Source organism: Sciurus vulgaris (assembly GCF_902686455.1).
Source record: "Sciurus vulgaris genome assembly, chromosome: 8".
Lineage (NCBI taxonomy): Eukaryota > Metazoa > Chordata > Mammalia > Rodentia > Sciuridae > Sciurus > Sciurus vulgaris.
Window position 1 is genome coordinate 90,584,213 of NC_136468.1, and position 27,409 is coordinate 90,611,621.

Sequence of the window (27,409 nt, forward strand, 5' to 3'; positions counted from 1 at the left end):
ACTGTCTTCCCCATCTCAGAAAATAATATTACCATCCACCTAGTTCCTATGCTAAAAACTAGGAATCATTCCTGATTCCTCTCATCCTCAGAGACCATTCATTCTATGATCAGGCTGTGTAAATTTCTTCAGATTATCCCATCTCTACTGCCAGCATCCTGATCTCTGCCTGCCTTTTCTCAACTAGCCTACTACATAGCATCCAAATCTACTCCGCCATTAATACACTACATCCATTTTCAATTCTGTGGCCAGAATAATCTTCTAAAAAAGAATCATTGTTCTACTTGGCATCCTACAATAATTTCTTATTGTACCTAGATTAAAACCAAATCCATGCTCACAAATAAAGCCTTCAAGGCCCTGTGTGACTTCCTATTCCTGCCTTCAAGCTCCTCTCCCTCTCATTCCCCGAGTTCTGGCCACCTTGACCTTCCATTGCATAATCACACCAAGCTGTTTTGTTCCTGAAAGGCCTCCAGATATACCTTCTGCCTGGAATGTTCCCTATTCCTCTCCCCACAAAACTAGCTCTTCTCTTCCTCCAGGTTACCTTCCAAGAGAGGCCTCCCTGCCCATCCTGGGTAATACTGGGCCCCTCTTAGTCTCTGGTAGCAGCCACATCTTTTTTTCCCCTATAATCCTTTATATACAATTTTTTAGTTATTTTTTATCAGATTTAATCAATCTTGCAGTCTCAGCAGTTTATTAATAACCAACTTTGCTGCCAAAATTAACCAGCACCATTAGAGTATTTCTAGTAAAATATTACTGATGGCCAAATTTAGGAAATGTTCAACTTTCAACAGGACATTTTACTGATGAGTGCTTTTAGTGCCAGGTTCAGTCTCAGTGGGCCTCTATGTGAATCATGGCATTTGACCTATATGCAGTGCTCCCCAGATGAGTTCTCGGCATTCCTACAAGGGGTGCTCTGTCATGTCTAAGGGCCATACCTTTGAAGAACATCTCCATTTAAGTGAAATACAACTTTAAGAGTTTTTTTTTTCATCATTTTTTGAAACAGAAAATAGTATAAATCAATTTGCATGTGATTAGCTGAAATACCAAAAGACGACTATAATTTAGTTTTATTGCGTAGAAACCATGGTCATTTTTTTTTTTATTTATTCAGTATTTTCTTTTGCTGCTTTTATTTAACTGTGAGTTCTATCTATTAGAAGGGAACCAGGTTTGTTTTCCTCGCCTCTTTATACACACTCACCATCTAGTGTGTATGAATGCATGAAGTCATAGTGGTGATGTTTTATCTTAAGCAGTGCTCTGACGAACATCTTTCCAAATTGTAGCCATACTTGCCATCCTGATTTTTTTTTTCAATAAAGGCTGTATATAGGCATGTAGTCTGTTAAAAAAAAAAAAAAAAGTCCTCATTCTTTTATTTGTGAATTGAGGTTTAAAACTTTGAAAAGCCTAAAATATTCAGAAGCTTTTCATATAAATTTATATGCCCCCAATAGACTGCAGTGGTTCCTGGCTTACCATGGCCACATTTACTTGTAAGGAATTCCTCCCTCTGCCTTTGAAGTTCTTTAGTGCCAGAGAACAACTGTTTTTATTTTGTTTGGTTTTTGTTTTAACTCAAGGCTTAACATATGATTGTGTTACAGGAGGACCTGTACCTGATTAGTCAGAGATATGACAATCCTTACTTTGTGATATTTGGATTATTTAAGAACTGGCTGAGCACCAAACAATGAGAGCAGCACTTTGGCCACCTAGGAGGGACTTTCAGCTTCCCCACCTGAAAGACACACCAGGCCCTGCTGAGGACAGACCAGAACTCTGGGGGATGTGATTCCATGGGTCCTATTGGTAGCCTGTATTTTCAACCACCTCCTTCACTTTTTTTTTAATGCCTTTTTTTGGAAGTGGCTCAAAGCCTTGGAAACTTTTAATTATCCCATAATCATGTCTTATTTATACCTGGCTGGATACTCTACAGATGGATGGAACAACTTCAGTCAAAAGGGCACAGTAATTGAGTTCTGCCTTCCAGAACTTGCTAAGCTAAATGCAGGTTGTAGCAACTGGCTCAGGCTATCCTGGGTTTTACACACAGTGCCTTGTTCTGGGTGATGGCATAGCCCTGTAATCTTACTGTTTCTCCATATTCCTTTCTGACTGGGGCATGGTGGATCATGGAGGATTTCAAAAATCAAAGCCTACCTTTGCTTTCTCAGAGTCTGCCACTGTTCCTCACTAAAAAGAAGAGAGCAGTAGGGATCACTCCTGCCGAGGCTGCTCTTTCTTGACTTCACCCATGCATTTAACGTTGGCGGCTACCTATCTCCAGATACCTGAATTTGTTGACACTTTTCTTCTCTTTGGAACACAGGTCCACACATTCCGAGGCCCGCACTGGTGTGAATACTGTGCAAATTTCATGTGGGGACTCATCGCCCAAGGAGTTCGGTGCTCAGGTAGACAGAACTTTCTTTCTCCCTTTACAGTCATGTAAAGTGCCGCCATGTTGAGTTAGCAGTTCTCCAGAGCTAGAGATTATGCCTAGATGAACTAAAAAATCTGGCATTCTAGAGGGTTCAAGGCCTCTCTGTACTTAATGGGGAGACTGTTCTTAATAGTTTACAAAAATAAAAAGAAGTATCTCATGTTTATGCAAAGAAGGAAAAAAAAAAAAAAACCCAAACAAGTATATTGCCTTAAGACTTACCTGCCTCCCCAATACAGTATTGCTTAAAATAAAATAAAAAATTCAATGGAATTTTATAAATAGAAAACAAATACTTGTTTTCCATCCCATCTTATTACAAAAGGCAGAACATAAAAATTTTAATAATACTAGTAAGTATTTGCTACAGGCACCAGGCTAAACATTTTCTATTTATCATTCATTTAGTCTCACCATCAGGCCTTAGGGAAGATGCAATTATCTACCATTAAATGAAAAAGGAAATGGAGTCTTAGAGCTCATTCTTAATTGCCTCTGGCCACATGGTGAGTGGTGGAACATTGATTCAAAAGCAGCCAGACTCCAAAGCCCAGGTTCAGTATTTTTCTGTCATTAGATCAGCAGTGAAACCACACACCTTAATTTGATATCACATATTTTCAAAGTAGTTTGAAGACCTGGGTGTTTTTCTACTTAGAATTGGAGGCTAACGGCACCACACATCTTATTAGATACACTGAACAAAATGGCAAAAGGTTGCCAAATTAATATGTGAACTGGGCTTCTGAATTCATCCTGCCATGCTTTCTCTGGTTATGGGGTTTCCACCAACTCCATCACTGATTTCCTTCTCACAAGGGTACAAATTTTTTAAACTAATTCTTATGAAATCTTTAAAAATCACATCAGCTAATGACACCATGCTAAGGTGATCTTTCCCACATTGCTTATTTTGGTTCTGAGGATCAGGCAACCTCAATCTTGCCCTCTGCCCAGAAAGGGCCTTCTCAGCTCCTGCTACATAGGTGTAGCAGGTACCCCAGTAGACACCTGGAGGGTTCAAGTGGTTCAGATCCCTAAGGCAGGTGAAAAACCAGAGCGGCCTCTCCTGAAATGTTCAGATACCCAGGTGAACACCAAAGAGTGCCTTGCCAGGAATCAAGACAGATCTCATGGTCCAACCACTGAGCCTGGGGACAGAATATCAGAATTACTCAGTGGTCATTAATTCAGCCTATCCAGCTGATAGCTTTGAGAAAATGTCCCTCATTTCTGGTATTTTCCAATTTCAGTGGGAAATTGGTCCAAAGTCAATATTATGAGATTGAAATTCTGGACTTCACATTAGCTGTGATCAGCAGCTTTTTCTGGGATAAAAAAAATTTTTTTTTAATTTTTTTTCCATTTTTTTTTTTTTTTTTTTTTTTTTTTTCTTTTTTAAATAAAAACACAGTCTCAAACTATATTGTTAGTTTTCTCCAGTGGCTGCTTTTTGACCTTTTATTTCCACTGAGGAACAAGAAGGCTGAAAACAGCATTAAAGGTTAAGAACAGCCACCACTGCTCTCAGTTCTCCTTATTTTAAATATTTTTAATTACCTGGACCTTATTTGCAGCACATGAAAATTCTAGTTTGTAAAAACTAAATAGTTTTGTATTTGTTATAAAACATCTTCATTTTAATAAAATATCAGTATTTAACTCTACCTAGATAAACATGCAGTTGCTTCAAATCTTAAGGTGAAGTTTATAAGAAAATTAAAATTGGAATCACCATATGAGGGCTGGGGGTGTGGCTTATCAGTGGAGCACATGTGTGAGGCACTGGGTTCGATCCTCAGCACCAAATAAAAATAAAGGTATTGTGTCCATCTACAACTAAAAAAATAATAAAGAATTGCCATATAGTCCTGCAATTCCACACCTTGACTGATATCCAAAAAGATGAGAACTAGATCTATAACAGATGTACACACATCCATATTTGCAGTTGGGAATGGTAGAAGCCACCCAGGTATTTGTCGATGGGTGGATGAGTAAACAAAAGGTGGTATAGATGTACAAGGAGTGGAATTTCATTCATCCTTAAAAAGGAAGGCAATCCCAGCACTCCCTGACCATGAGGGCAAAGGCTAAAGAGACCCAGATGTTGTCATCCAGGTAGGACTCTTGCCTCTCACCCCCTGTGAGTAAGTGAGTCAGGGTGTATCATCAAAAAAAAAAAAAGGAAGGAAATCCTGGCGCATTTTACAGCATGAGGCTTTTGAGGACAACACGCTAAATGAAATAAGAAATTGTTGAAATTATAAATAATGGTATGATTCTACTCACATCAGGTCTCTGGAGTAGTACAGTGTATAGAGTCAGAAAGTGGTAACTGCCAGGGGCTGGGAAGCGGGGACAGGGTATCATTTGGGGAACACTGAATTTGGGTTTTATAAGATGAAAAAACCCTGGAGACTGATGGTGGTGACAATAGCACAATAACGTGAACATATTTACTAAAATAAATACACTTAAAAATTGTTAAAATGGTAAATTTTATGTTATGTGTATTTTACCATAATCTAACAAGAAGTTTTAAATGAATTGTAAGATGTAGTAAAAATTACTAATGAGTAGCTGGTAGGCCTTATATTTTCTATTACCATAAACGCCATTTATCTTACTTGACTTAACACTTACATAACACTTACAATGCTCAGGCTTAAAGTGCTCAGATGCTATGCTGAGCACTTTCTAGTAACTTAATTTGTTCCTCACAATCACTTCAGGAGGTAGGTGCTGTTATGATCCCATTTTCTGAAGAGGATCCCAACAAAAAAACCAGCCTATTCTGTTTAATCAAGGTAGCCAAAATTTACATTCCCTAAATAGATCTATTAAAAAAAATTATTGAATTTTACTTAAGCTTTGCTGAATTTCTCATGTTAATAAAACTAAGATGGATTTAACCTGGTGACCACAGACAGAGGTCTCTGCAAGGAAACATTACTGAAAAATCACTTAGAAGTTACTACTGATGATTTCAGAGAAGTTAGATTCTCTCAAATCCTAGATATGGTTAAATGCTTTTTTTATAAAGCATCTGACTATCATATTCATTACTGTGTGTATATGGTTTGTATATAAAAATGTTATTCTTTATACCTAGGAAAAACAAGACACTTTGAGTCAACAGCATGTCAACTTTGAACAACTTTAGCATTAAATTTTTATTTTCCAGAATGTAGACTATACCTTTTTACTGTCAGAGAAATTCTGTCAGTGGATACCAACCGCTAACAAGGCTTTTAATGAGTTCATTGAACTTAAAAGCACCTTTTCAGCTTGGGATCTTGATAGGAGCTTTATAAATAATTACTCTAATCATCACATTTCATGGCATTGTTATAAATGCTCAGATAGTCCCACTGGTGTGCAGTTAGACAATGTTTCCACACACAGGTGTCAGAATAAGGCAGGTAGAAGCGGCCTCCCAACCTGCCCAGCAGGGAAGAAGGAATTGGGAACTCTGGGCAACAATCCAGGGAAAGCAAAGAGGAATTCAATGGTCATGGACTTCCCAAACCAAAGACTAGCGATCCTTGCAGAGACAATAACTCTGTCCTCCACCAAAGAAGCATCCAGAACTTAAGGAAACAACCCAGCATGTTTCCTAGTGCCCTTTATAAGCCATGACTAGCTTTGAGAACCCAAACTCCTACTGTGAATGCAAAGGGTCCAAGCCCAAAGAGGGAAAATGTATACCAGCAACCTAATTACTGAAACTATCTCAGCAAGGTGTTCTATTCTTACCGTGCAGCAACAGAAAAAGCTTATTGAGAAAAATGCAGTTATGTCAGAGTTTTGAGAGGATGAATCTCAAACTTACTCTTCTAGTGGAGACTCTCACTACTAAATGAGATGGACGTTGCGGAGGAATACATCAAACCCTTGGGTGTGGCTGTTACTATTTTGTGGCAATGTATAATTTGTGCTGGGCTTTGACGAAAGAACCAGGCAAGGCTAATGTGGCTTCTTTGTTTATAGACTGTGGATTGAATGTGCACAAGCAGTGTTCCAAGCATGTGCCCAACGACTGCCAACCAGATCTCAAGAGGATCAAGAAAGTGTACTGTTGTGACCTCACCACACTTGTGAAGGCTCACAACACACAGAGGCCCATGGTGGTTGACATATGCATTCGGGAAATTGAAGCAAGAGGTTTGGAAAATACTCTCTTATAGTATTACCATGGTTTTATTTTTGCAGTTTATTTTTACTGTTGTAAGGGAAACTAACTCACTCTACTATTCTTTATGGGAAAAATGAACTAACTGCACACATACAGAAACACACACACATAGAGGATAAACTAGTCCTACCAACTCTCTCAATTTCCATTTCCTAAAGCCATGCATGTATGCCTTCAACAAATGTTTACTGAGCATCTACTATGTGCTAGATATTGAGGATATAAAAGTCTCCATTCTTCAAGAAATTCATATTACAGTGTGGGGAATCAGAAAGGCAAATACCTGTTGTGGGTGCCCATATTTAAAGCACTATGGAATCTCAAAGGAAAATGTTTTCATCATATATGAGGGCAATTAAGAAAGGTTATGGCAAGGTGAGTTTTGAAACAGATCTTAAAGCTGGGCATGATAGCATATGCCTATAATCCCAGCAGCTCTGGGGCTGAGGCAGGAGGATCTAAGTCTCAGGAACTTAGTGAGGTTCTGTCTCAAAAGAAAAAATAAAAAGGACTGGAGATGTAGCTCAGTGGTAAAGCACCCCTAGGTTCAGTCCCCAGTACCAAGGAAGGAAGGAAGGAAGGAAGGGAGGGAGGGAGGGAGGGAGGGAGAGAGGGAAGGAGGGAAGGAAGGAAGGAAGGAAGGAAGGACAAAGGGAGGGAGTGAGGAAGGAGAGAAAGAGAGAAAGAAAAAGAGAGGCCTTAAAATGTGCTTCTGTTAAGTAATACAGAAACTATTGATCAACACATACATCTACCATATTAAAATCCACATGTGCTTCTATTAAGTAATACAGAAACTATTGATCAACACATACATCTACCATATTAAAATCCACTTCTAACATTGGTTCTGTTTATTTCAAAGAAAAGAATTCAAAGATATAAAGATCTATGTAATGAAAATCAAGTTGTCAAGAAAGATAGTAACATTTCCCCAAAAAAAGTTCTTTATATTATGCTGGAGTGCTCTTCCCTTTATTTTTGCTTCCTTTGGCCACTAGTCAGTATCAAACATTCAGTGACAAAATGGACCTGGTCTGATGGGAGAGAATTGTTGAATTGTTGCTGAATGTAATTTGCATAATTGAGCAGTGATTGTATTATATTCCACTACATTGGTATCCATTATTGTGTCCAAATTGCCTTAATATATTCTACAGATTTCTATTCATTGGAAAACAATCCCATTCTTTCCAAAACAAAGCAGGACATTGTAGCTTGTTATCTCAAGCCTTTTAAAGATTGGAAATGATCCCTGCTCCTGTGCAGGATGAAAGCCACTGTCGCTCTGAGGACTGGCTCATTTAATCTCAGATTGTGAGAAACGCCTCCTCCCTTTTCACTACTGTGGCTGTTAGAGTTCAATGAATGCTTTGGGATCTGGTGAAGGTGACATTGCAAGCGCTGACTGATCCAGTAAAGGAGGGGTGCCCGACTCTGGATGAGGGACTGAGAAAACTGGCCCTGGGTCGTGCTGTTTGGAGGGCACTGCAAGTTTGGGGTCAGAGCCTACAGTCAGGGCAAAGGAGCCGAACAGTGCTTCTCTGGAAAAGCTGGAATCCTCCTACGGTGATCCTCCCCAGAGTAATTTTAGTGATCCAAAGTTACTGCCATGTCTGACATGCAGGGAGAAAAACGCTGCCCACATGACCCTCAGCAAGTCACTTGCTCCACTTAAATGTCTGTTTCCTTATCTATAAAGTAAGTGGAATCAATTAGGCTTTATAAGGTGGTTGTGAGGATTAAAATGAGTTGATCCCAACACACAGGACCTGTGTTGCTTCTTGTCAACTTCTTCTGGAGTGACCAACCCCTAACTCCACCTCCAGATCTTTCTGTCTGACTCTATTTCTTAGGCCAGGTGTTTCAGTACTGTCAAGAGATTGTGAATAATAGTGTTAGGCAATAAAGGCACAGTTATGGTTCATCGCTAGCTCCCAGAAACGCTCCACAGATACAGGTCTCACACAAGGAACCTTTTATTTTGCAAAGACGATTCACGTCTGCTGGGGGAAGGGGAAGAAAGAAAAAGAGAAACATGGCGCAAGGTTTCTCTCAGACATAGGAATTTCGTGGGCTGAGAGGAACCAATCGTGGAGGAGAATTCTTACAGACTGACTGATGGACCAATGACATATTAGGATGTAACGTGGGAGGCAGGAAGATTACAGCAACCTAAGCCGGAAATTCCTGTAACAGTGGGTGAGAGGCGGGCAAACGCAGATTGACAGGTGGTGGGGAGGCCGGGAATTCCTTACAAATAGCATCTTCAACAAGGTAGAAATCTGTTTATCTCTCCAGGAACAATCTAGGCATTTGGGGCTAGTCAGACAGCTCCCTGGGAGCAGCAACCCAGGCCCTGCACCTGTTGCTCTGTCCTGCTTGGGTATTGCCGTTGTCTGCATGACCCTGGTTGGCTGCCAGCGTCTCATCTGCATTCCAACTGACAGGAAGGGGAAGGGCAATCTCCTTCCCTTCAAGGGCACCACCCAGAGGCTGTGTACATCACTTCTACTCTCTTTGCATTGACCAGAATTTAATGGCCACTGCAGTGGATGCTATTGTAAAAACTAAAGGTTCCATTACAATAGAGAGATGGGAGAACAAATATGGGAAGGAGAGTCAGCAACCTCTGCCATTCTGACAAACTCCAACCATTCTTCATGACTTCCTTCAAAGATTAGCTCCTCAGCAAGGCCTGCCCAGATACCTCTCCTATCAACATGCAGGCTTAGTTGCCCAGCTCTATGGCAGCACAAGTTCCAGTGTTATTGAGATGAGTTTTCTTGTGCCATCTCAAGCAGGATGACACATCATTCATCTCACGAGCTAACTCCAGTTGATGAGCAGTAGCAAACTGGACAACTGCTACCAAAACAAAAGAGCTAAGATTAACAGAGCATATCTGTCAAGGCCACAGAAGAGGGGAGGGCTAGTATTTGTGCTACATAGTTGTTTGTCTCTGATGCAAAACTAATGCAGATTATTTCATATGCCATATAATGCACACTCAATAAATGTTTACCAAATTAACAAAAATATAGGAACCTATTTGTTAGTGATCAAGAGTTTGGCAGCCCGGTGCAATGGTGCACACCTGTGATCTCAGCAGCTTGGGAGGTTGAGGCAGGAGGATTACAAACTGAAAGCCAGCCTCAGCAACTTAGTGAGGCACTAAGCAACTCAGCAAGACCCTGTCTCTACATAAAACATAAAAAAGGGCTGGGGATATGGCTCAGGGGTTAAATGACCCTGGGTTCAATCCTCAGTACCAAAAGTATTTTTAAAGAAAAAAGTTTGACAAAAGTATAGTGTAAGAAATATATTGCAATAGAAGCTCTTTGTTTGCTTATTTTTGCTGTAGATAAAGTTTTGACAGCAGCTAGTTTTTGACATATGAAGACTCAACCCTGGTTCTCTATTCCTTCTAATACTTTTGATCTGACACATCACCCAGTGTGTATATAAGAACAGGCTGGGTTTTAGAACTTATCTTAACAAATCAATAAATTTGAGGAGTAGAAACCAAGTCTTTTTTGTGGCCTAAATATTAAGTTTCCAAAACCAGTAAGTAGAATTTTATTTTCCTACATCTGTTTCTATGATCAGTTACCTGAAGGCATAACAATTAAATCAATCATGCCTAGTTATTTAATATATCATCTTAGGATTACACATAAAAAGCCATAAAATTTTAATATCTCCAATAAAATCAGGATAATATGCATTGCACACACACTCGGTGTGTGTGTATCCAGCACAGTGCTACTTACAGTATAGCCCACAGAAGAGTCCAGGGTTTCGGCCAGAACTCTTGAAATGGGTGTCCGGCAATCTGATGAACAAAGGAAGTAGGAGACTATGGTTAATGAGAACCTTAAATTTGGGGTTGCAAAGCCAGGCAGGAAGAAGACCAGATCTCCATTGAGATCCCCATACCTAACAAGCAAAGGGACACAGACTCACATGGAAACTGGGACCAGCAAGTCCCAAGTTCTGACTCAGCAGTGTGTGATGTAGAAGATCACTAACTATATTTGTTCATTTCCTCATAGCACATAGTGTAGATATGAAATTAGTCTTTAAGATATTTTGAGACACTAAAGTGAAAGTCTCTCTCTCTCCCCCTCCCTACCTCCCTCTCTGCACCCTTTAGGATTGAAGTCAGAAGGCCTTTACAGAGTGTCTGGGTTCACTGAACACATCGAAGATGTCAAGATGGCCTTTGATAGAGGTAAGTTTGTGCTCTCTTGAATGCTGTTCGACTTACGCTCAGCACTGTTTCTGATGGAATTAGACTCATTAATTGTAGGAACTGGATTTCAGAACTACTGATTGTTGTTCTTCAGGAAGCTGAGCAATGATGCTTTAAAAATCTTCCAGTTCTCTCTCTCTGGGCGAAGTGCTTCCTTAGAAACTGTGGACAGGAGACCACATGAAAAAGTGAGTTTGACACAACCAGCCAGTCCACAGCCTCTGACTCCTGTGCACACCCATCTCAGGATCCTGTGATGACTCTTCCCTCAAAGCTCAAAAAGGGAATGTAGGGATGAGAACTGCCAGCACTGAAGGAGGGGAAGCCAGGGGGAGTTTGGGAGGTCCCTCCTCTGTTCTTTATGACTGCTACATGTAGTCCCCAGTGCATATCATCTCTTAGGTCAGACATAAGCCAACCTGGAGACCTTGTTAAAAATACAGACCACCAGGGCTCACCCTGAGGGCTCATTAAAAATGCAGATGAGCCCAAGAATCTGGATTTCTTTCTTTTTTTTTTTTTTTTTTTTTGGCAGTGCTGGGGATCGAACTCAGGGACTTCACCCTACCCACTGAGCTGTATCCCCAGCCCTTCTTTTCTTTTTCTTTCTTTTTTTTTTTTTTTTTTTTTTTTTTTGGCGGTGCTGGGGATTGAACCCAGGGCTTTGTGCTTGCAAGGCGAGCACTCTACCAACTGAGCTATATCCCCAGCCCCAAGAATCTGGATTTCCAATAAACAATTCAAATAATTCTGGTACAGCCACTCCAAGTAGGGCACCTCTAGTCTACTGGACAGAGCATGGTCCACAAGGTCTTCCATGATGTGGCCTCCCTATCTGCTCAGGCCAGTTTCCAGTTCCTCCTCTATATTGGATCTTGCATGCCAGCCTCCCTGAAATACACCCTACGTGCCATCATGGAGAAGCACCTAAGTTCACACCATTCCGTCCATCTGGAATGGGTGCATGTGCGTCTGACAAAAACCTGTGAATCATGAGTCAAGTCTTCTGTTGTTCTCAAAGCCTCCTTGGCCGCCCAGCACTGACCTGAGAGCTCTGTTTCCATCCCGTGCATCACTAGGTGTTCATGGGTCTCCAGGGAGCATCCCTTCTTCTTGTAACTGATGAGTTGTAGTTCTCTCTAGCTAGAACTATTCAAAGGAAGTGTGTCTTCTTTGATTCATCAGAGCTTACCCCATGCTTATCCCATGCTAGATTCTCAATAACTGTTTCCTAAATATGTAAATGATGGGATCAATATGGTACATATGACAGGAAGAAGGTTTAACTGTTTTCAGTACATCCAACAGCTGTTTTGTTTCCAGAACCAAATTGGCTGAAACATTTGTTCATTTTCCACATGAAAGATGCTAATAGTCCTATGTGATTGAAATATTTTTAATCCAAAAAAATCTCATAGTCAGGGATAGTTAAGATGGACTGGTATTTATTAATGGAAGAATAAAATGTAAAAAAAAAAAAAAGTCTTGAGAATGATTATAAAAAGTGCTTCGAAATATAACCTCATCTATACATGAAGCAAGGTTAAGTTTACCAGACTGATGTCCAAGGAAGTGAGGAAGGATCAAAGAAACCTCAGTGAGCCTGAAAGAAACAGGAGTAGCTGAAGGAATTTAACAATTATTTCATGTGCATGACCTTCAAATCCAAGTTCAAATAATACTGGTGGAGATGTAAGTAGAGCTACTTGATTTTTAAAAAATTTCTATTAGGTTGTTACTCTCTTATGAATATTGGTAACTATAATGTGAATTACTGCCCTCAGAGGCTAGGACTCAATGCACTACTTCAGGTGTATTTCATTGCCCTCTCATCTGAATTACCTTCAGATCCTCTCTCACCCTCATCAAACTTCTTTCTGTTAATCTCCTATATCCCGGTGTTATTAGAAACCAAAGAAAGAGTTAGCCGAGACTTGTCAGAGCACGTTCCTTGTTGGATTGATCCATCTTTCTTTCTTTCCTTCTGTCTTTCCTTCCTTCCTTCCTTCCTTCCTTCCTTCCTTCCTTCCTTCCTTCCTTCCTTCCTTCCTTCCTTCCTTCCTTCCTTCCTTTCTTCTCTTTCCTCTCTTTCCTTTCTTTCTCCTTTCTGTGCATGCCTTAACTGGTGAAATACAGTCCTAATTATGACTTGGATCATTGACTGTTTTTCAGATGGTGAAAAGGCAGATATTTCCGCCAACATCTATCCAGACATAAATATCATCACTGGAGCCCTTAAATTGTATTTCAGAGACTTACCCATCCCAGTCATTACTTACGATACCTATTCCAAATTTATAGAAGCAGCAAGTAAGTATTGAGAACTAATTTTTTATTCGTACCACACTTTTAGTACATTGCTTTCACCCTCAAGAAAATTAAAACTCAGAACTGTTTAAAGTATTGCCTAAGCATTTGGCCAAGTGGGCACAACAGTACAGTTAATAGAAAACCAGGCATAGCTCACCAGCTGAGCTGAACCAGCACTAAGCCAACTCTGTGGGGCAGAAGCTGGGTGCCAGGCAGTTCTGTCTCCCCCAGTCACTCCCTGTATGCTGGGAGCCAGCACAGTCATAGCCAGCCATTCTATTGTTGAAAACGTGAATAGTTTTGTAGTTGAAAGAAAGAAAAAGAAAGAAAGAAAGAAAGAAAGAAAGAAAGAAAGAAAGAAAGAAAGAAAGAAAGAAAGAAAGAAAGAAAGAAAGAAAGAAAGAAAGAAAGAAAGAAAGGAAAGAAAGAAAGAAAGAAAAAGAAAGAAAGAAAGAAAGAGAGAAAAAAAATCAGATGTTCTTCAAGGAGGGCCATATTGATTAGCTACTGACATCCTCTAGGAAGAATCACATTGTGAATGGATTAAAGTCCCATCCAAGTTTTGCCCATTAATGCTCTTGGAAATTAATAGAAGGTCAAGAATAAACTATGCAGGTACCATGCTACAACCTCTCACCAATGTCTAGTTTAGTCTTCTTGTCTACCCCATGAGCCAAATGTTATAATCCAGTTTTATGCAGGAGAAAAGTTAGGTGTGGAGAACTCACAGGCCCAGGAATGGACCATCAATACTGGTCCTTCATCAGCCCACAACGATTAATTCAGTGGTTCCCACTGGGCCCGTGGCCCTTGGGAGAAAGCAGAATGAGAGGGAATGTCACGAGAGTGGCTGCATTTTCCCAGGAACAAGTAATAATGAGAAAGGGGAGATGCATGACAGAGAAGTTAAGCCCACTTTGAGGAACAATTTTTGGTTCACTTTTTTTTTTTTTTTCATCTTTAAAGGTTGAAAAGTGTAGGTCTGTGCTGTTGAATACACTAATGAAATACCTGACAGAAGGAAACAAGAACAGGTTGGGATTCATGCAAGATGTACTTTCCAGATGAGTTATGGCCCTGCTCCCTGTTAAGACCATTCCTTCCTGGATTCTGGTGGTCTTAGGCAGGGAAGGTTCTCGAAGCTGGGTACCTTCCACCCCAGGAGGAATGGCAGGAAAGCTTTCTTTGAATGTCTGCCAATACCTGCCAGAGACCTAAATTCCAGGAACGCATGTACTTTTCCTCCCATGTGCCCATTATCTACTTCCTAACTTGGGCTGTTCACAAAGGTGGACCCTGCCAACAATCTGGTGATAAGTGCCATTAATGCAGGCTGGGCTGGCTGGCCCACCTGCCAGTGTACTTGCATTGAAAATGTATTTAGTCATGGAAGCCTGCCAGGAAAGACGTACTAGACAATCTCATGGGCACACCACCAGATGTGATGTAGTTTGGAGTTTGTGATTTTGAGATTTCCAGCAAATCCAGTGTTCAAAAGGGCAGAGGAGTCTGCACAAGTACCCCCACATTATAAGCATTCTACTGGACTCCTGCTCCTGGAAGATGAGGACAGAATCCATCCTCTGACCATCCACATCATGGACATTCAACAAGCCTTTGGTGCTGAGTCTCAGACTTTCTGTAACGAGGCAGGACACAAACAAACTGACTCATTTCAGTAAAATCATACCTGAAATTGCATGAATTTGTTAGACTCTCCTCATTTCTGGGTAAAACAAACAAACAAGACTTCTTATTACCTCTCTGAAAACTTTGTAACAGTTCTGCACTAACACAGGTTCTGTGTGATCTTCACAGAAATCTCCAATGCGGATGAGAGGCTGGAAGCAGTCCACGAAGTGCTGATGCTACTGCCTCCTGCTCACTATGAGACCCTGCGGTACCTAATGATCCACCTCAAAAAGTAAGCTGATACCCCTCGTGCTGATCTGTTCTGGGGCAATTAATGCTTTAGGAAGAGTTGGCAGCCTGCCTCCCCGACCCACAGATTGGACAGGCACTTCTTGAAAGTGGACTGTGCTGCCTCCTGGAGCCAGCCCTCTCATGCTGCCAGAGCCTTTGCTGTGGGTCAGGAGCTGCTCCATGCACTTCCTTGTGTCATTTCTGAGAGGTGGGTATTGCTAGGAGCAATACACCTTGGATATAATAATGGATTACACATTGGAATACACATTGAATTTCTGAATCTTAGGGAGGTTAGGTGCCTAATCCAAAGAGGTGACTCCAAGATTGAAACCCAGGCAGATTGAACCAGAGCTCACACTCTTCCTTAACTATTTGTCTACACTGCCTCCATAGCTGCTATATCTTGCTCCAACACAAGCCTCATAGGTACTCCATTCTCATCTTCCACTGACAACTCACCCTAACTGCAGACTCCTGACCCAGTCTCTCTTCTTTGAGAGCACATTTCCAACCTGATCTCGTTATTGTTTTTCTGTATCCATGAGTTCTGTGTTTCCAAGTAACAAATTTCCCCAAAACTTTGTGGCTAAAACAATGAAATTTATTATCCCATAGTCTCTGTGCGCCAGGGATCTGAATATGGCTGAGCTAGGAGCTTCTGGTTCAAGGTTCTTAATGAGTTTGCTTTTGAACTGTCAGTCAGGCCACAGTGTCATCTGAAGGCTTGATGGGAAGAGCAGTCACTTCTAAGTCACTCAGAATGATGTTGGCAGGACTCAGTTCCTCAGAGGCTATTGGGCTAAAGGCTCACTTCCTCACTGAGGTCACCCTCAGTTCCTTGCCATGTGGGTCTCTCCACAAGCAGCTCACAAAATGGCAACTGACTTCTGAGCAAGCAAGCAAGCAAGAGCACCCAAGGTGAAAGGCAGTCTTTTTGTCTTTTTAGAAGTGACGTCCTATTGCCTTTGCATATTGTATTTGTTAGAAGCTATTAATTGACTAGGTCAAGCCCATACTTCCTGGAGGCAAGGACTATTGGGGGCCATCTTGGAGGGGACCCACCGCACAGTAAGTTATGTATGTGGAAGCATGCAGATGGAGATATTTGGATGTTTACAGGATATTAAAGCCTTCCAGACTCTTCCTCCTAAATCTTTCATTCTTATATATTCATCATGAGATTAACAAGTTGGTCTTTGAATGTTGGATGGATCACTGTGCATCTGTGTCTCTCCTGTGCTTGTGAAAGATACATGTCAGCAGCCCTTTCTTAGATGAAAGTGTCTACATTGTCCAAATTACAGGTTCACTCACTAAGTGAAAGGAAGCAAGTTGAGAATATTGTGTAGATTTTTCTGCCTCATGAAACTGTTGCTCAGATTCATGGTGATCCAGAGAAGGTTACATGCAGCTCAGAAGATTACTCTTTTGATGAGTTTACTGAATGTAAGATTATAAATAATCTTGGATATGTACTAGACTGTGAGTGTCACATTTGGCTTTTAGCTGCAACTTGTTTCTTTCATTTTAATTAATATCCAGTTGTTACAATTTGTAAAGCAAAGTGCCCCATAGAAAGAATACTGGCCTCTCCCAGCTGAATTGTAAAGGTCACGTTTTTATTGTGATGGGCTTTCTAGACATTTTATTTGGTTAGGCGCAGTGCTTAACCTCATAGGGCAATGTGAGTATTTTGATCATCAAGTGTATTCTCACTTCTACTTTCTTCTTCACTTTACAGCATGAAAATGATCCAAACTAAGTTGACTTCCTAAAATAATATTAAATGACTAATCCTAATGATCTCTCAGGGAGCTATCAGAAATGGATGGCCTCCAGTAAAAAACCTAAACACATCTTAATTATTGTTTGCTCTGCTTTGGAAAACCTACTTCTTTTTAGATCTATTGTGAACATCCTAAATCCTAAATTCCTGAAAGCAGGAATCTGGGAAATAGTGATTTTATTCCATTAGGAAGGAAGGAAGCCAACTTTGGGGTTTGAATTTCATTCCTAAAGGCTCTGCTCTTCTTATTTGGATGTTGAAATGATTTTCAATTCCAACAGTAATTAGTGCTCCAGACCTGATCCTGGGGGAACTAGAAATAAGGTCCAACTGCCCTCCAGTTTGACCACATTCCAGGGTTCCTCTGTCCCATGATCACAGCCTGCCTACATTCTACTAGCATGCATTCTCCTCTGGCACCAGCCCTGCCAACGGACAGGGAGTCTGTGCTCAGCTTCCCACTCTCCAGGTTATAAGCCAATAGGAAGTGACGAGGAAAAAGACTTCCATAAAAGACCCATAAAAACCCACAGTCCAGTCGATAATCTTCTGCCCTTTCAAACCAATAGTCCTTGAATGATAGTTTCATATATATTGTGAGGAGGACTGATTTTTCCAATTTTTAAAATTGTGTCTATACTAGATTCATGTGTCATTCACTTCCACTGGCTGAAGGCAAGGTCAACAATTTAAAAATAAAAGCAAATCAGAAAATTGCCTTTTGAAAAATGCCTTTCTGCCATTCTCATTCTCTATTTGCTTTTGCAATTTCCTGAGCCAGAGATAGTCTTGGGATTTAAGTACACAATCAGTATGTAAATTCACCCTCATGTCTACATGACGTCTCTGTATATATTTGTTTTGCAGGGTTACTATGAATGAAAAAGACAATTTCATGAATGCAGAGAATCTGGGGATCGTGTTTGGGCCCACCCTCATGAGGCCCCCTGAGGACAGCACTCTCACCACCCTCCATGACATGCGGTACCAAAAGCTGATTGTGCAGATTTTAATAGAAAACGAAGATGTTTTGTTCTAATCCATCAGGGAGATGAGCTGAATGGCCCCAGCCCTATCCAAGCTGATAGAATTAAAGAAATAAAAACATTTCTTGCACTTGATTTGCTTTTCAAACAAGTGACAGAGTTTCCTGGACCGCAGTGGATCGCAGAGTCTAGTACTGTGTCTCATAGACACGCCCTCCTCCACGTGAGAACAAGGGTGAGGGCGAGAAAAGCCCCTGGCCTTGGGTCTTTTGCCGTGCCTCGTATGTATGTCTGTTTTGCTGGAAGAGTGATTAATAAATCTTTCTTTAACTTATTAAAAAAAAATGTAACTTTTAAGCTTCAGTCTTATCAGTAATAAAAGGGAACTTAATTCATAAAGGTACTTGATACAGTTATACATTTTCCACTTACAAAAAAAAAGACAATTCTATATGTTAAATGTTAAATGAAACCTATATTGTAAAATGTATTTTTATTTTAGCTGCAAGAATGTTATTTTATTTTAGCAAACAGAACTCAATGCAGTGCATTGATTATTACCCTGTGTTCCTTGTCCCACGTTCTTGCTGAAGAAGTTGACCACGAATGCAGTATTACCTTGACATACCTCTGTCCTTATCAATGCTTTTCAGTGAAATTTCACCTGCCACATGTGTCCCTGCCTTTGATAGTTTTTGCTCTTAAGCACTGGCATCCTGCTGTCGTGTAGTGTAGGTTTATAGCATTAGAGTATGGCCTGAAGCATCCACTGTTTTTCTTTCCATAAAAACTTTGTGAATTCCCAGAGTATGTTTTGAAATGGGTCAAGGTCCTTTTCATATTATGTGTGTGTATCCTCAAACATGCAGAATTCAGTCATTTTACATAAAACAATTTGAGGACACTGGATTATCTGGGCCATGTAAAAAGTTAGCCCTTTGCCTCTTTCCTCTTTGGCCAAGCCCTTGGAACCCATATGTTAATGAAAAGTTGAAATTTTTTGTCACATTTCAGTATCGATGGAAAGTGAACTTGCAGAATGAGCGTCGATTTTTTATTTTTGTTTTATAAACAAACCTATTTTTAAAGTAAGAATGAATAAGGTCGGTTTTTACCAGATGTATCTCCCTTCTTGAGAAAAATAGCCCTGTATGGAAAAATGATTTAATAGGATTTTATTTCTATAGTTCCATCCTATTGGTTATATTTATCTTAGCATGAGCCTTTCACACCAAGATTTCTATATTTTGTAACATAGGTGAAATATTTAAAACATCAAAAACTGTAAATCTAGATTTGTTTTTTAAATCCAACTGCCATGTCTTTCCCTCTGATCGTCTGAGATGATTCATGTAATTATTCACAAGTCTTGTTTTGGAGTGGCCAGAAGAGAATCATTGTGTGTTATGTGGAGTGAAAGGAGGAGCAGAGTGTGTTGTCCTGGGAAGTCCTCAGGGCCCCGAAGATGGACAGATGGACTCTATTTGCACCTAGGGGTCAATATAGCTTGGCCTGGTCCCTGCTATTAGCGTTCCTCTCAACTGTACAGATTTGTTTGTTGTAGCTTATGTACTTCTTGATACTGTCAAAAAATTATCTGGAAATGGTTTTATTTTGTGAAGTGAACAATACTTTGTAATTTATGATAGTGTAAATGGAAGGACAAAGCATTACATGTATTAAAATCTTCTGTCTATCATTCTGGCTTATTTTCAGGGAAGTGGTATCTGGGAGAGGCCAGGGGAAATTTTTCAAAACATTGTTCTCATCGATTTGGAGATAGATTTTCTATCATTAACAACTCATGGGAGAAAGCAGAAGCCGCCCATGAAATCCCTACCTGGCTGACCACAGCTTCCCTCCCCAGCTTCTGTCTCACCCGCTTCCAGGTTCAGATCCTGATGCTTCACCTTCCTTTTCTGGAAGGCTCCACTGCACTTCTGCCCTGCCTAGAGAGGGAGAGTTTAGAGAGAATCACCTACACCACTGAGGCCAGCAGAGCAAGAATTTTGAAATCAGAAAGGCCCTAGCTGGAATTCTTGATCTGCCTGCTACTGGCTGCAGATGACCTTGGAAATGAGTTTGCTCTTCTGAAAAATTGGGGATAACATTGTGACCATCACATCTTAAATGAAATGATGATTTCAAGAAATCAGTAATAGGTATTCCTCATTATTATTTTAAGAGTCATGAAGCGGGGAGAATATTACAGGGGGGCAGGGATGAAAGAAGCACGAAAAGAAAAAGATTTGTCCCAGGTTAAATCCAAGTCCAAGTAATACTAAAGGCTATTATAGCATGCTCTACAAAGTATAGTGAGCTTCACTCTCCTGTGTGCTCCCAACACTCGATCCCTGTGCCTCACTTTAGTATGAATCCTGCTCATCCACACCTGCCTCCCCACCATCTGGCAGCTTGACATGGCTCACCTTACCTAGTTTGAAATTCCTGCTATTGCAATAACTCTGATAGTGAGACAGTAAAGGAGGCAGCACTGTTCCAAGGTACCCACTATTAAATTCCTAGCTGGAATTAATAATGGAATTAATTTGTCTACTGTTGAGTTGTGGGGGGTGGGCCAGGGAGGAGGGAGGAGACCCCTTTCCTCTCTTCTATTAATACAACATGTGTTTTGGTCTACCTGGTCATGACAGGGGGGCTGTCAAAGAGGATGGTCCATAAAGAAGAATGAAATTATAGCATTTGCCAGTAAATGGACAGAACTGGAGACTATCAAGCTACTGAAATAAGCCGATCCAAAAAAAAAAAAAAAAAGCCAAATATTCTCTCTGATATGTGGATGCTAAACCACAATAGGGCGGGGAGGGAAGAATAGAAGTTTATTGGATTGGACAAAGGGGAATGAAGGGAAGGGAAAAGGATAGGAATAGGAAAGACAGTAGAATGAATCAGACATAACTTTCCTATGTTCACATATGAACACACGACTATTGTAACTCCATATCATGTATAACCTCAAAAATGGGATCTTAAATTATGTATAATATGCCAAAATACACTCTACTGTCATGTATATCTGAAAAAACAAATAACAAATTAAAAAAAAAAATTGGGGCTGGCATAGGATTCAGGACAGCAGCCTGGAAGGGTAAATGGAGAAGAAGATGAGGCTGAGAAGAGGCCTTGAAAAGAGCATTAGAAAGAAACATCATATACCTGAAGGGCTGCTGGCTGTCCTAACCCCACTGACAACCAAATCACATGACTTACACATGCCCAATTTCATCAGGCCCCAAGGTATAGTCTTACATTTCAAAAATGCAGCATTCATTCATTTTCAATAAATATTTGTAAAGCATTTATTAATAGGCCAGGAACTGTATACTTAGAGCCAAGGAAAGGGCTTATCTTATGGGAAAAATTTTAAAAATAAGTTTAGTCTGACTGGAGAGAGGAAGCTGGTCATGTTAAGGGTTTTGGATTCTAACATAAGGGGAATGGGAGCTACTAGTATTTTCTTTTTAAATAAACTTTTAATTATGGAATGGGTTTATATTTACAGAAATGTCACAAAGATACTACAGAGAGTTCTTATATAACCCTTAACCAATTTCCCTAATGCTAAAATCTTCTATAGCCACAATACGTCTACCAAGACTAAGAAACCAGCAGGCACATTACCACTTGCTACACCCCAGACTGTATTCAGATTCCACAGGTGTTTCTGCTAATGTCTTTTTTCTGTTCCAGGATGCAACCCAAGCCACCCCATTGCATTCAGCATTAATGGGTGATCTGGGACAGATGACATACTTTTAAAAGATGGGTTACTTGGTGTGTAAGCAGGTAGGGAGTGGTGAGATGCTGGGGGGGGGGGGTCACATGTCCATGGTTGTCATTGAAGATGGAGATGATGGTAGCCTTTATTGAGTAGCAGCAAGATAGAGATAAATAGAAATGGTTTATATTTAGGAAATAAAAGTTGAAAAGCTTGGCTATAGATTAGATCAAGGAATTCATGATGAGTCCTAGGTTGCCTAATATGGCAACTGTAAAATATTTACTGAAACAGGACATAGGAGCTACTGGGGAGAGGTAGAAGAAATAGAAAATGTTAGACATGATGAAATGGAGACGTGTTTTGTGAGGTGAGCAGAGGTGTTTTGTGAGTAATTGCATCAATAGGCCTGGGCTGGAGATATGAATTTGGAGTGACTAAGTAGAGATAACAATTAATAGCCCAGGATTGAGTAAAAGTACCCAAGAATACAGAAGTACAGAGGAGGCCCCATCCAGAGTTTTCTGGAGTACCAATATTAAGGAAAGAAGAACAGAAAGGAAAGAAGATAAATGATGCCCATTTTAATGTAATAAAATATAGAGGAGACACAAGTGCAGTTCTATCCCATCTTCGGGTTTGCTTTCACAAAGTCCTGATACATTTAATTGTTCTACTTAGATTTATTTTGCTACATGCACACCATCATGTCAGACCTTGCTCTTTCTTAAATGCAAATCAGTGCTATGCTCTCAATTTTTGTGTCCCTGCCCACAAAAAATTCAGATGTTGAAACCTAATCCCCAGTGCAGCAGAGATTTGGGGAGGTGATTGAGTCATATGGATGGGTCACTTATTAATTGGGTTAGTGCTCTCATAAAAGAGAGCACCCTCATCCCTCCCACCATGTTGACACAGCAAGGAGATAATGATCTACAAGCCAGGAGGCATACCCTTACCAGACACCAATTCTTACAGTACCTTGGTGTTAGACAGCCTAGTCTCTAGAATTGTAAGCAATAAAACTGTATTGTGTATAAGTCTTCCTATATATGATATTTTGTTATAGCAACATGAGTAGACTAAGACAATGTTCTTGTTACCACTTCCTAAAATGAATTTGGATGCAATCATCTCCCACTAAAATCCAAACTCCTTGAGATCAAGAACCATATACACTCACATGGATACCACATAGCACATCGCTACTCATCTTACAAATCCCAACTCAATGGCTACCTCCCTTTTGAGACTTTCCATGGCTTCCCCAAGGCAGAGAACACAGCTATAAACATGTAAAAGCAAAGGATAGATTGTTCAGAAAGCTGTAGAGTTGGTTTAACCAGATCATTAAGTGTGAGGGGAGAGAGAACAGAATGAGATTAAATAATCAGTATGACATGAGAGAATAAGGAACCAATTACAAGGCAAAAGGATAAACTTAGAACAAACTTAAAAAGATCTATCAGATGGAACCTGAAGGACAGACCAGAGTATGTAAGGCTAGAGACACAGAGCTAATTAGGAAGTTGTTATAGGCAATGACAGCTTGACTTGGATCACAGCAGGAGGGATGGAGAAGAGAACTGGATATGAAAGTTATTTTGGAAGTAATCAGGACTTACTGATATGATGCCAAGATTAAAAGGAAGGAAAGTTACAGATGACACCCTTAAATATTCAAAGTGAATATTTAGGAAGATAAGAGAATTAGGAAGGGGAGCAGAATCAGCAAGAAGTCTTGGGTATGGTCTGTGTGATGAGTTTTGGTATCAGTGGACACCCAGGTGGAAACATCTTGTCAACAGTTGGAGCTCAGGAAAGAGGGATAAGCTGACAGATATGACTCAGTCAGATTGTATGGGCACCTTAGGTAGAGAACCAAGAAAGGACAAAAATCATAGGAACAGGCAATCAGAAAACTTGGTGGAAAGATCAGGAAGGACCAGAGGACGCAGCAGACAGTCCGAGTAGACAGTGGAAGGGGAAAATGGAACTTCAGGGATGGAGGGGCCTCCCAAGTCAAATGCTATAGAAACATGGGAAGGTGCTGAGTTCCCTTTAGATACAGCAACTGAAGAGTCACTGGGAACTTGGCAAGAGCACTTCAGTGGGAATAGTGAGATGAAAGGCCAGTTGTTGAACTGAACAGAAGGAATGGGGTGAGAAAAGAAGATAAAACCTACAGTTGAGCTTAATTAAGAAAAAGTCAAAGCACTCCTTTCATGGACCAATCATAAATCCTCTTTAGGAATAAATTTTTCACTATTGCCAAAAACTTACAACCTTCACATACTTGCTTCAATAATTATGTAATGTTTTTCCTATGTCCCAATCTGTAAAATGGGTTATATCCATAATCTGAAAATGGATATAATAACATAATATCTTCATCCTTATCTCCCTGGAGTATTTCTAAGGATCAAGTGAGATCCTGAATGTGAAAATTCAAAGTTCATTGAAAACTTTATAGTAATACACAAATATCAATTATATTCACAGCCCATTGTCCCAAAGCCAATTCCTTGCCTGGTGGGGCAAACCAAGGTTAGTCCATGAATTGGCAGGTTTGGAGGACAGGAAGCCACAGGACTGGAACAGAGGATCCTGTCAGGGGCAACATAGGACTATAACAATCAGAAATGCAAGCTAAAGAAGAGCCCACTTGGAAAGAAGTTTAGAATCTCAAGTCCAAGCAGAAAGGACCTGTGTCAATACAAACACAGGCCACGACGTAAGGCCAGGGATCCAGTGCTCTGGATCAAGTGAAAAATAAGCATGTGTATGTGTGCATACAGTGTATGCCTGAAATATGTTTGTGTTTGAGAGAGGGAGGCATGGGATATTTTTTCCAAGAGATTACCGATAAAACCCATGAAATTTTTATGGGCCAACAGGCTCACAACTTTCAGAAGGGTCAAGGTGACCCCTTCCAATCTCATGAACAATCCCAATGTAGCAAGGTCAATATAATGCCAATAGCCCATATAGATTCTACGTCTTAAGCATGAATTGAATTATTGATTTTTAATAATGGAAAAGTCATTAACTTAGAAGACTCAGTAGGCCTATCAGGAAGGTTTTGCTGCACATAAAATAAAACTCTAATATAAAGGACTTAAGCAATGAAGACATTTATTATCTCAACAAGAAGTCCAAATTGTAATAGCCAGGAGTGGTGGTGCATGCCTATAATCCCAGCTATTCAGGAGGCTGAGGTAGGAGGATTGCAAGTGTAAGGCCAGCCTGGGCAACTTAGCAAGACCCTTAGCAAAATAAAAAATGTTTAAGAAAGGCTGGAGCAAAGAACTGGAGATGAGGCTCCATGATGGAGCACATGCTTAGCATATCCAGCATCACCAAAAAAGAAAAAAAGATGGAAAGAAAGGCTGGGCATTGTAGGTCAGTGGTAGAACACACAGTCTGGGTTCAATCCCTAGTAATAAAAAAAAAAAGTCTCCATCTTTCTTTCTAGTCTACCATACTCAGCTTATTGGCCTATCGCTCAGGTTTTTACATATTTATCAGAAGGTGACTGCAAAGGCAAGCAAGATAATGCCTTTCTGTTTTTGTGTGTCCCATTGAACAGCAAGGAAAACTTTCCTCGGAGTCCCCCATCAAAGGACTACTCACTGGTCATGCACAGTGGTGCATAGTCATGGCTCAACCAGTCACTAGCAAGAGAAAGGTGATTGACAGAATTAGTTTAGATCATCAGTTCACAAAGTAAGATATAGATCAGCAACAAGGCCTGGGATTTGCTATAAAGGCAGTTATTGGGCATGACTCCCCAAATCAGGAGTTGGGGGTTCTGCAATCTGTTACTATTTTTTTAAATAAATCCTCCAGGCAATTCCAGTGCAAGATAAAACTTGATTTAGAAAAATCAGAACTTACACCTGAGCTGGAAGTAGATGTACCTTTTCCAAGGCTTTTGAATACCTGAAGAAAAATCAGGATTCTCTAGCAAAAAGGAGGACAATAACTTTGCGATACTTTCAAATTCTTGGAAGCTACATAGAGTCATCCACAGTCATACCCCCCAACCCAGTGACAAGGTCTCCAAAAGTCCCGCCCCCATGACTGTAGTGTCATGTCTAATGCAACACCGCAGACAACCATCAGCCTCATGAGGACAGGACTCTGGTCTGCTTTACTCATCATTCTACCCAAGCCCCCACCTGTAGTGTGCCAAGCACAAAGTAGGCACTCAAGTTTTCCGATATCACAAAAATGTTCTATTTTGGTCCAATGGAAGGGAGGGGATTCTAGAAGCAGGAAAATCTGGAAATGCACATTGACTCTTGCCCTCCTTTGGAACTGTACCTAACATCAACCCCTTAAGGTTTTCCTTTGGAACTAAACCTCCTTAACTCACGTAATCTTCAACATATTCTTTCCTTTTACCCAATAGGAATGATTAAAATTCAAAAAAACTCCATCATTTTTAGTCAGCTTTTTCACTACTGTGACTTAAAGACCCAGAACAACTGCAGAGAAGGAAAAGTGCGTTTGGGGGTCTCAGTCCATGGACCGTCGGCTCCATTCCTCAGGGCTCAAGATGAGGCTGAACATCGTGGCAGAAGAGTGTGTCAAAGAGGAGCAGAGAAAGGGATCACTTGCCAAATACAAATATATTCCCCAAAGCCACACCCCCAGTGACCCACCTCCTCCAGCCACACCCCACCTGCCCTCAATTACCACTCAATTAATCCTATCAGATGATTAATTCACTGGGTTAAGGCTCTCACAACCCAATCTTTTCTCCTCTAAACCTTCTTGCATTGTCTCACACATGAGTTTTTTGGAGACACCTCACATCTAAACCACAACATTGTGCCCCAGGCCCCACAAAAGCTTATGACCATCTCACAATGCAAAACACATTTTGCCCATTTCCAAGAGTCTCCATAGTCTCAACAATTCCAAGATTGCCCAAATTCCAATCCAAAGTCTCTTCTGAGGCTCAGGGCAAGCTTGCATTGAGAGTTCCTGTAAAAATGAAGAGCAATTTACAAGCATCCAGTATATAAAGGTAAGAGTAAACATTTCCATTCACACATACACACAAAAAAATAGGGGCATAGAAAGAAGGGATGGAACTGAAATCCAGCTGGGCAAACAAGTCTTGTGCTCCACATCTGGCACCTGGGGTACACGTATCATGATGTTCTGCCCAAAGGGCTTGTGTGGTTCTGCCCCTGTGGCCTTGTTGGTTGCAGTCCAAGTAGCCTTTCTGTTGGCTTGTCTGCTCGATTCCTGCAGCTTTCCTGGGATGATGGCCCACGTTACTGGCATTTCTTAATTCCGGGGGTTTCCACTGCATCTTCGGCTTCCTCCTCATATCTCCACACTTTGCCCTCTCAGGGGGTGCCCGCAAGGATTTGGACCCTGCTGCACTTTGCCTGGCCTCCAAGGCCTTCCTTTGCAATCTTGGTGGAAGCCTCCATGATCCTGTAACTCCAGCATCCTGCATTCCTGCAGAACCAGCACCACGTGGTCGACACCAAGGTCTACTGTCATCTCAAACAGTAGCCAAGCCTCCAGGGACACTGGTTGCATCAGTGTCCGTGTGTCTGGGTAGCTGAGCACCTTGAAAAAACTTCCTAGGCCCCTGTGCAAGAAGGGTTCCTTCTCAAGAGAATTTTTACTTTTAATTCCTTAGGCCTGAGATGGGTGTGCTCTTGCTAGCTCCTGAGATGCCCTCAAGCTATATTTTCTTATTTTTCTCTGGGC

At 40.7% G+C, this 27,409-nt stretch overlaps 1 protein-coding gene across 2 annotated transcripts in view; it reads left to right on the forward strand.

The window, feature by feature from the left end:
• CHN2 (chimerin 2) overlaps positions 1 to 19,633 on the forward strand; it is a 306,404-nt gene extending 286,771 nt beyond the window's left edge. For both annotated transcript variants that reach the window (XM_079152566.1, XM_079152567.1), the window contains 6 exons: positions 2,360 to 2,444; positions 6,467 to 6,640; positions 10,828 to 10,905; positions 13,099 to 13,236; positions 15,055 to 15,160; positions 17,816 to 19,633. In XM_079152566.1, coding sequence (XP_079008692.1) covers positions 2,360 to 2,444; positions 6,467 to 6,640; positions 10,828 to 10,905; positions 13,099 to 13,236; positions 15,055 to 15,160; positions 17,816 to 17,987 — 753 coding nt within the window. In that variant the 3' untranslated portion in view covers positions 17,988 to 19,633. The remainder of the gene's footprint in view (positions 1 to 2,359; positions 2,445 to 6,466; positions 6,641 to 10,827; positions 10,906 to 13,098; positions 13,237 to 15,054; positions 15,161 to 17,815) is intronic.
• The last annotated feature ends 7,776 nt before the right edge of the window (positions 19,634 to 27,409 follow it).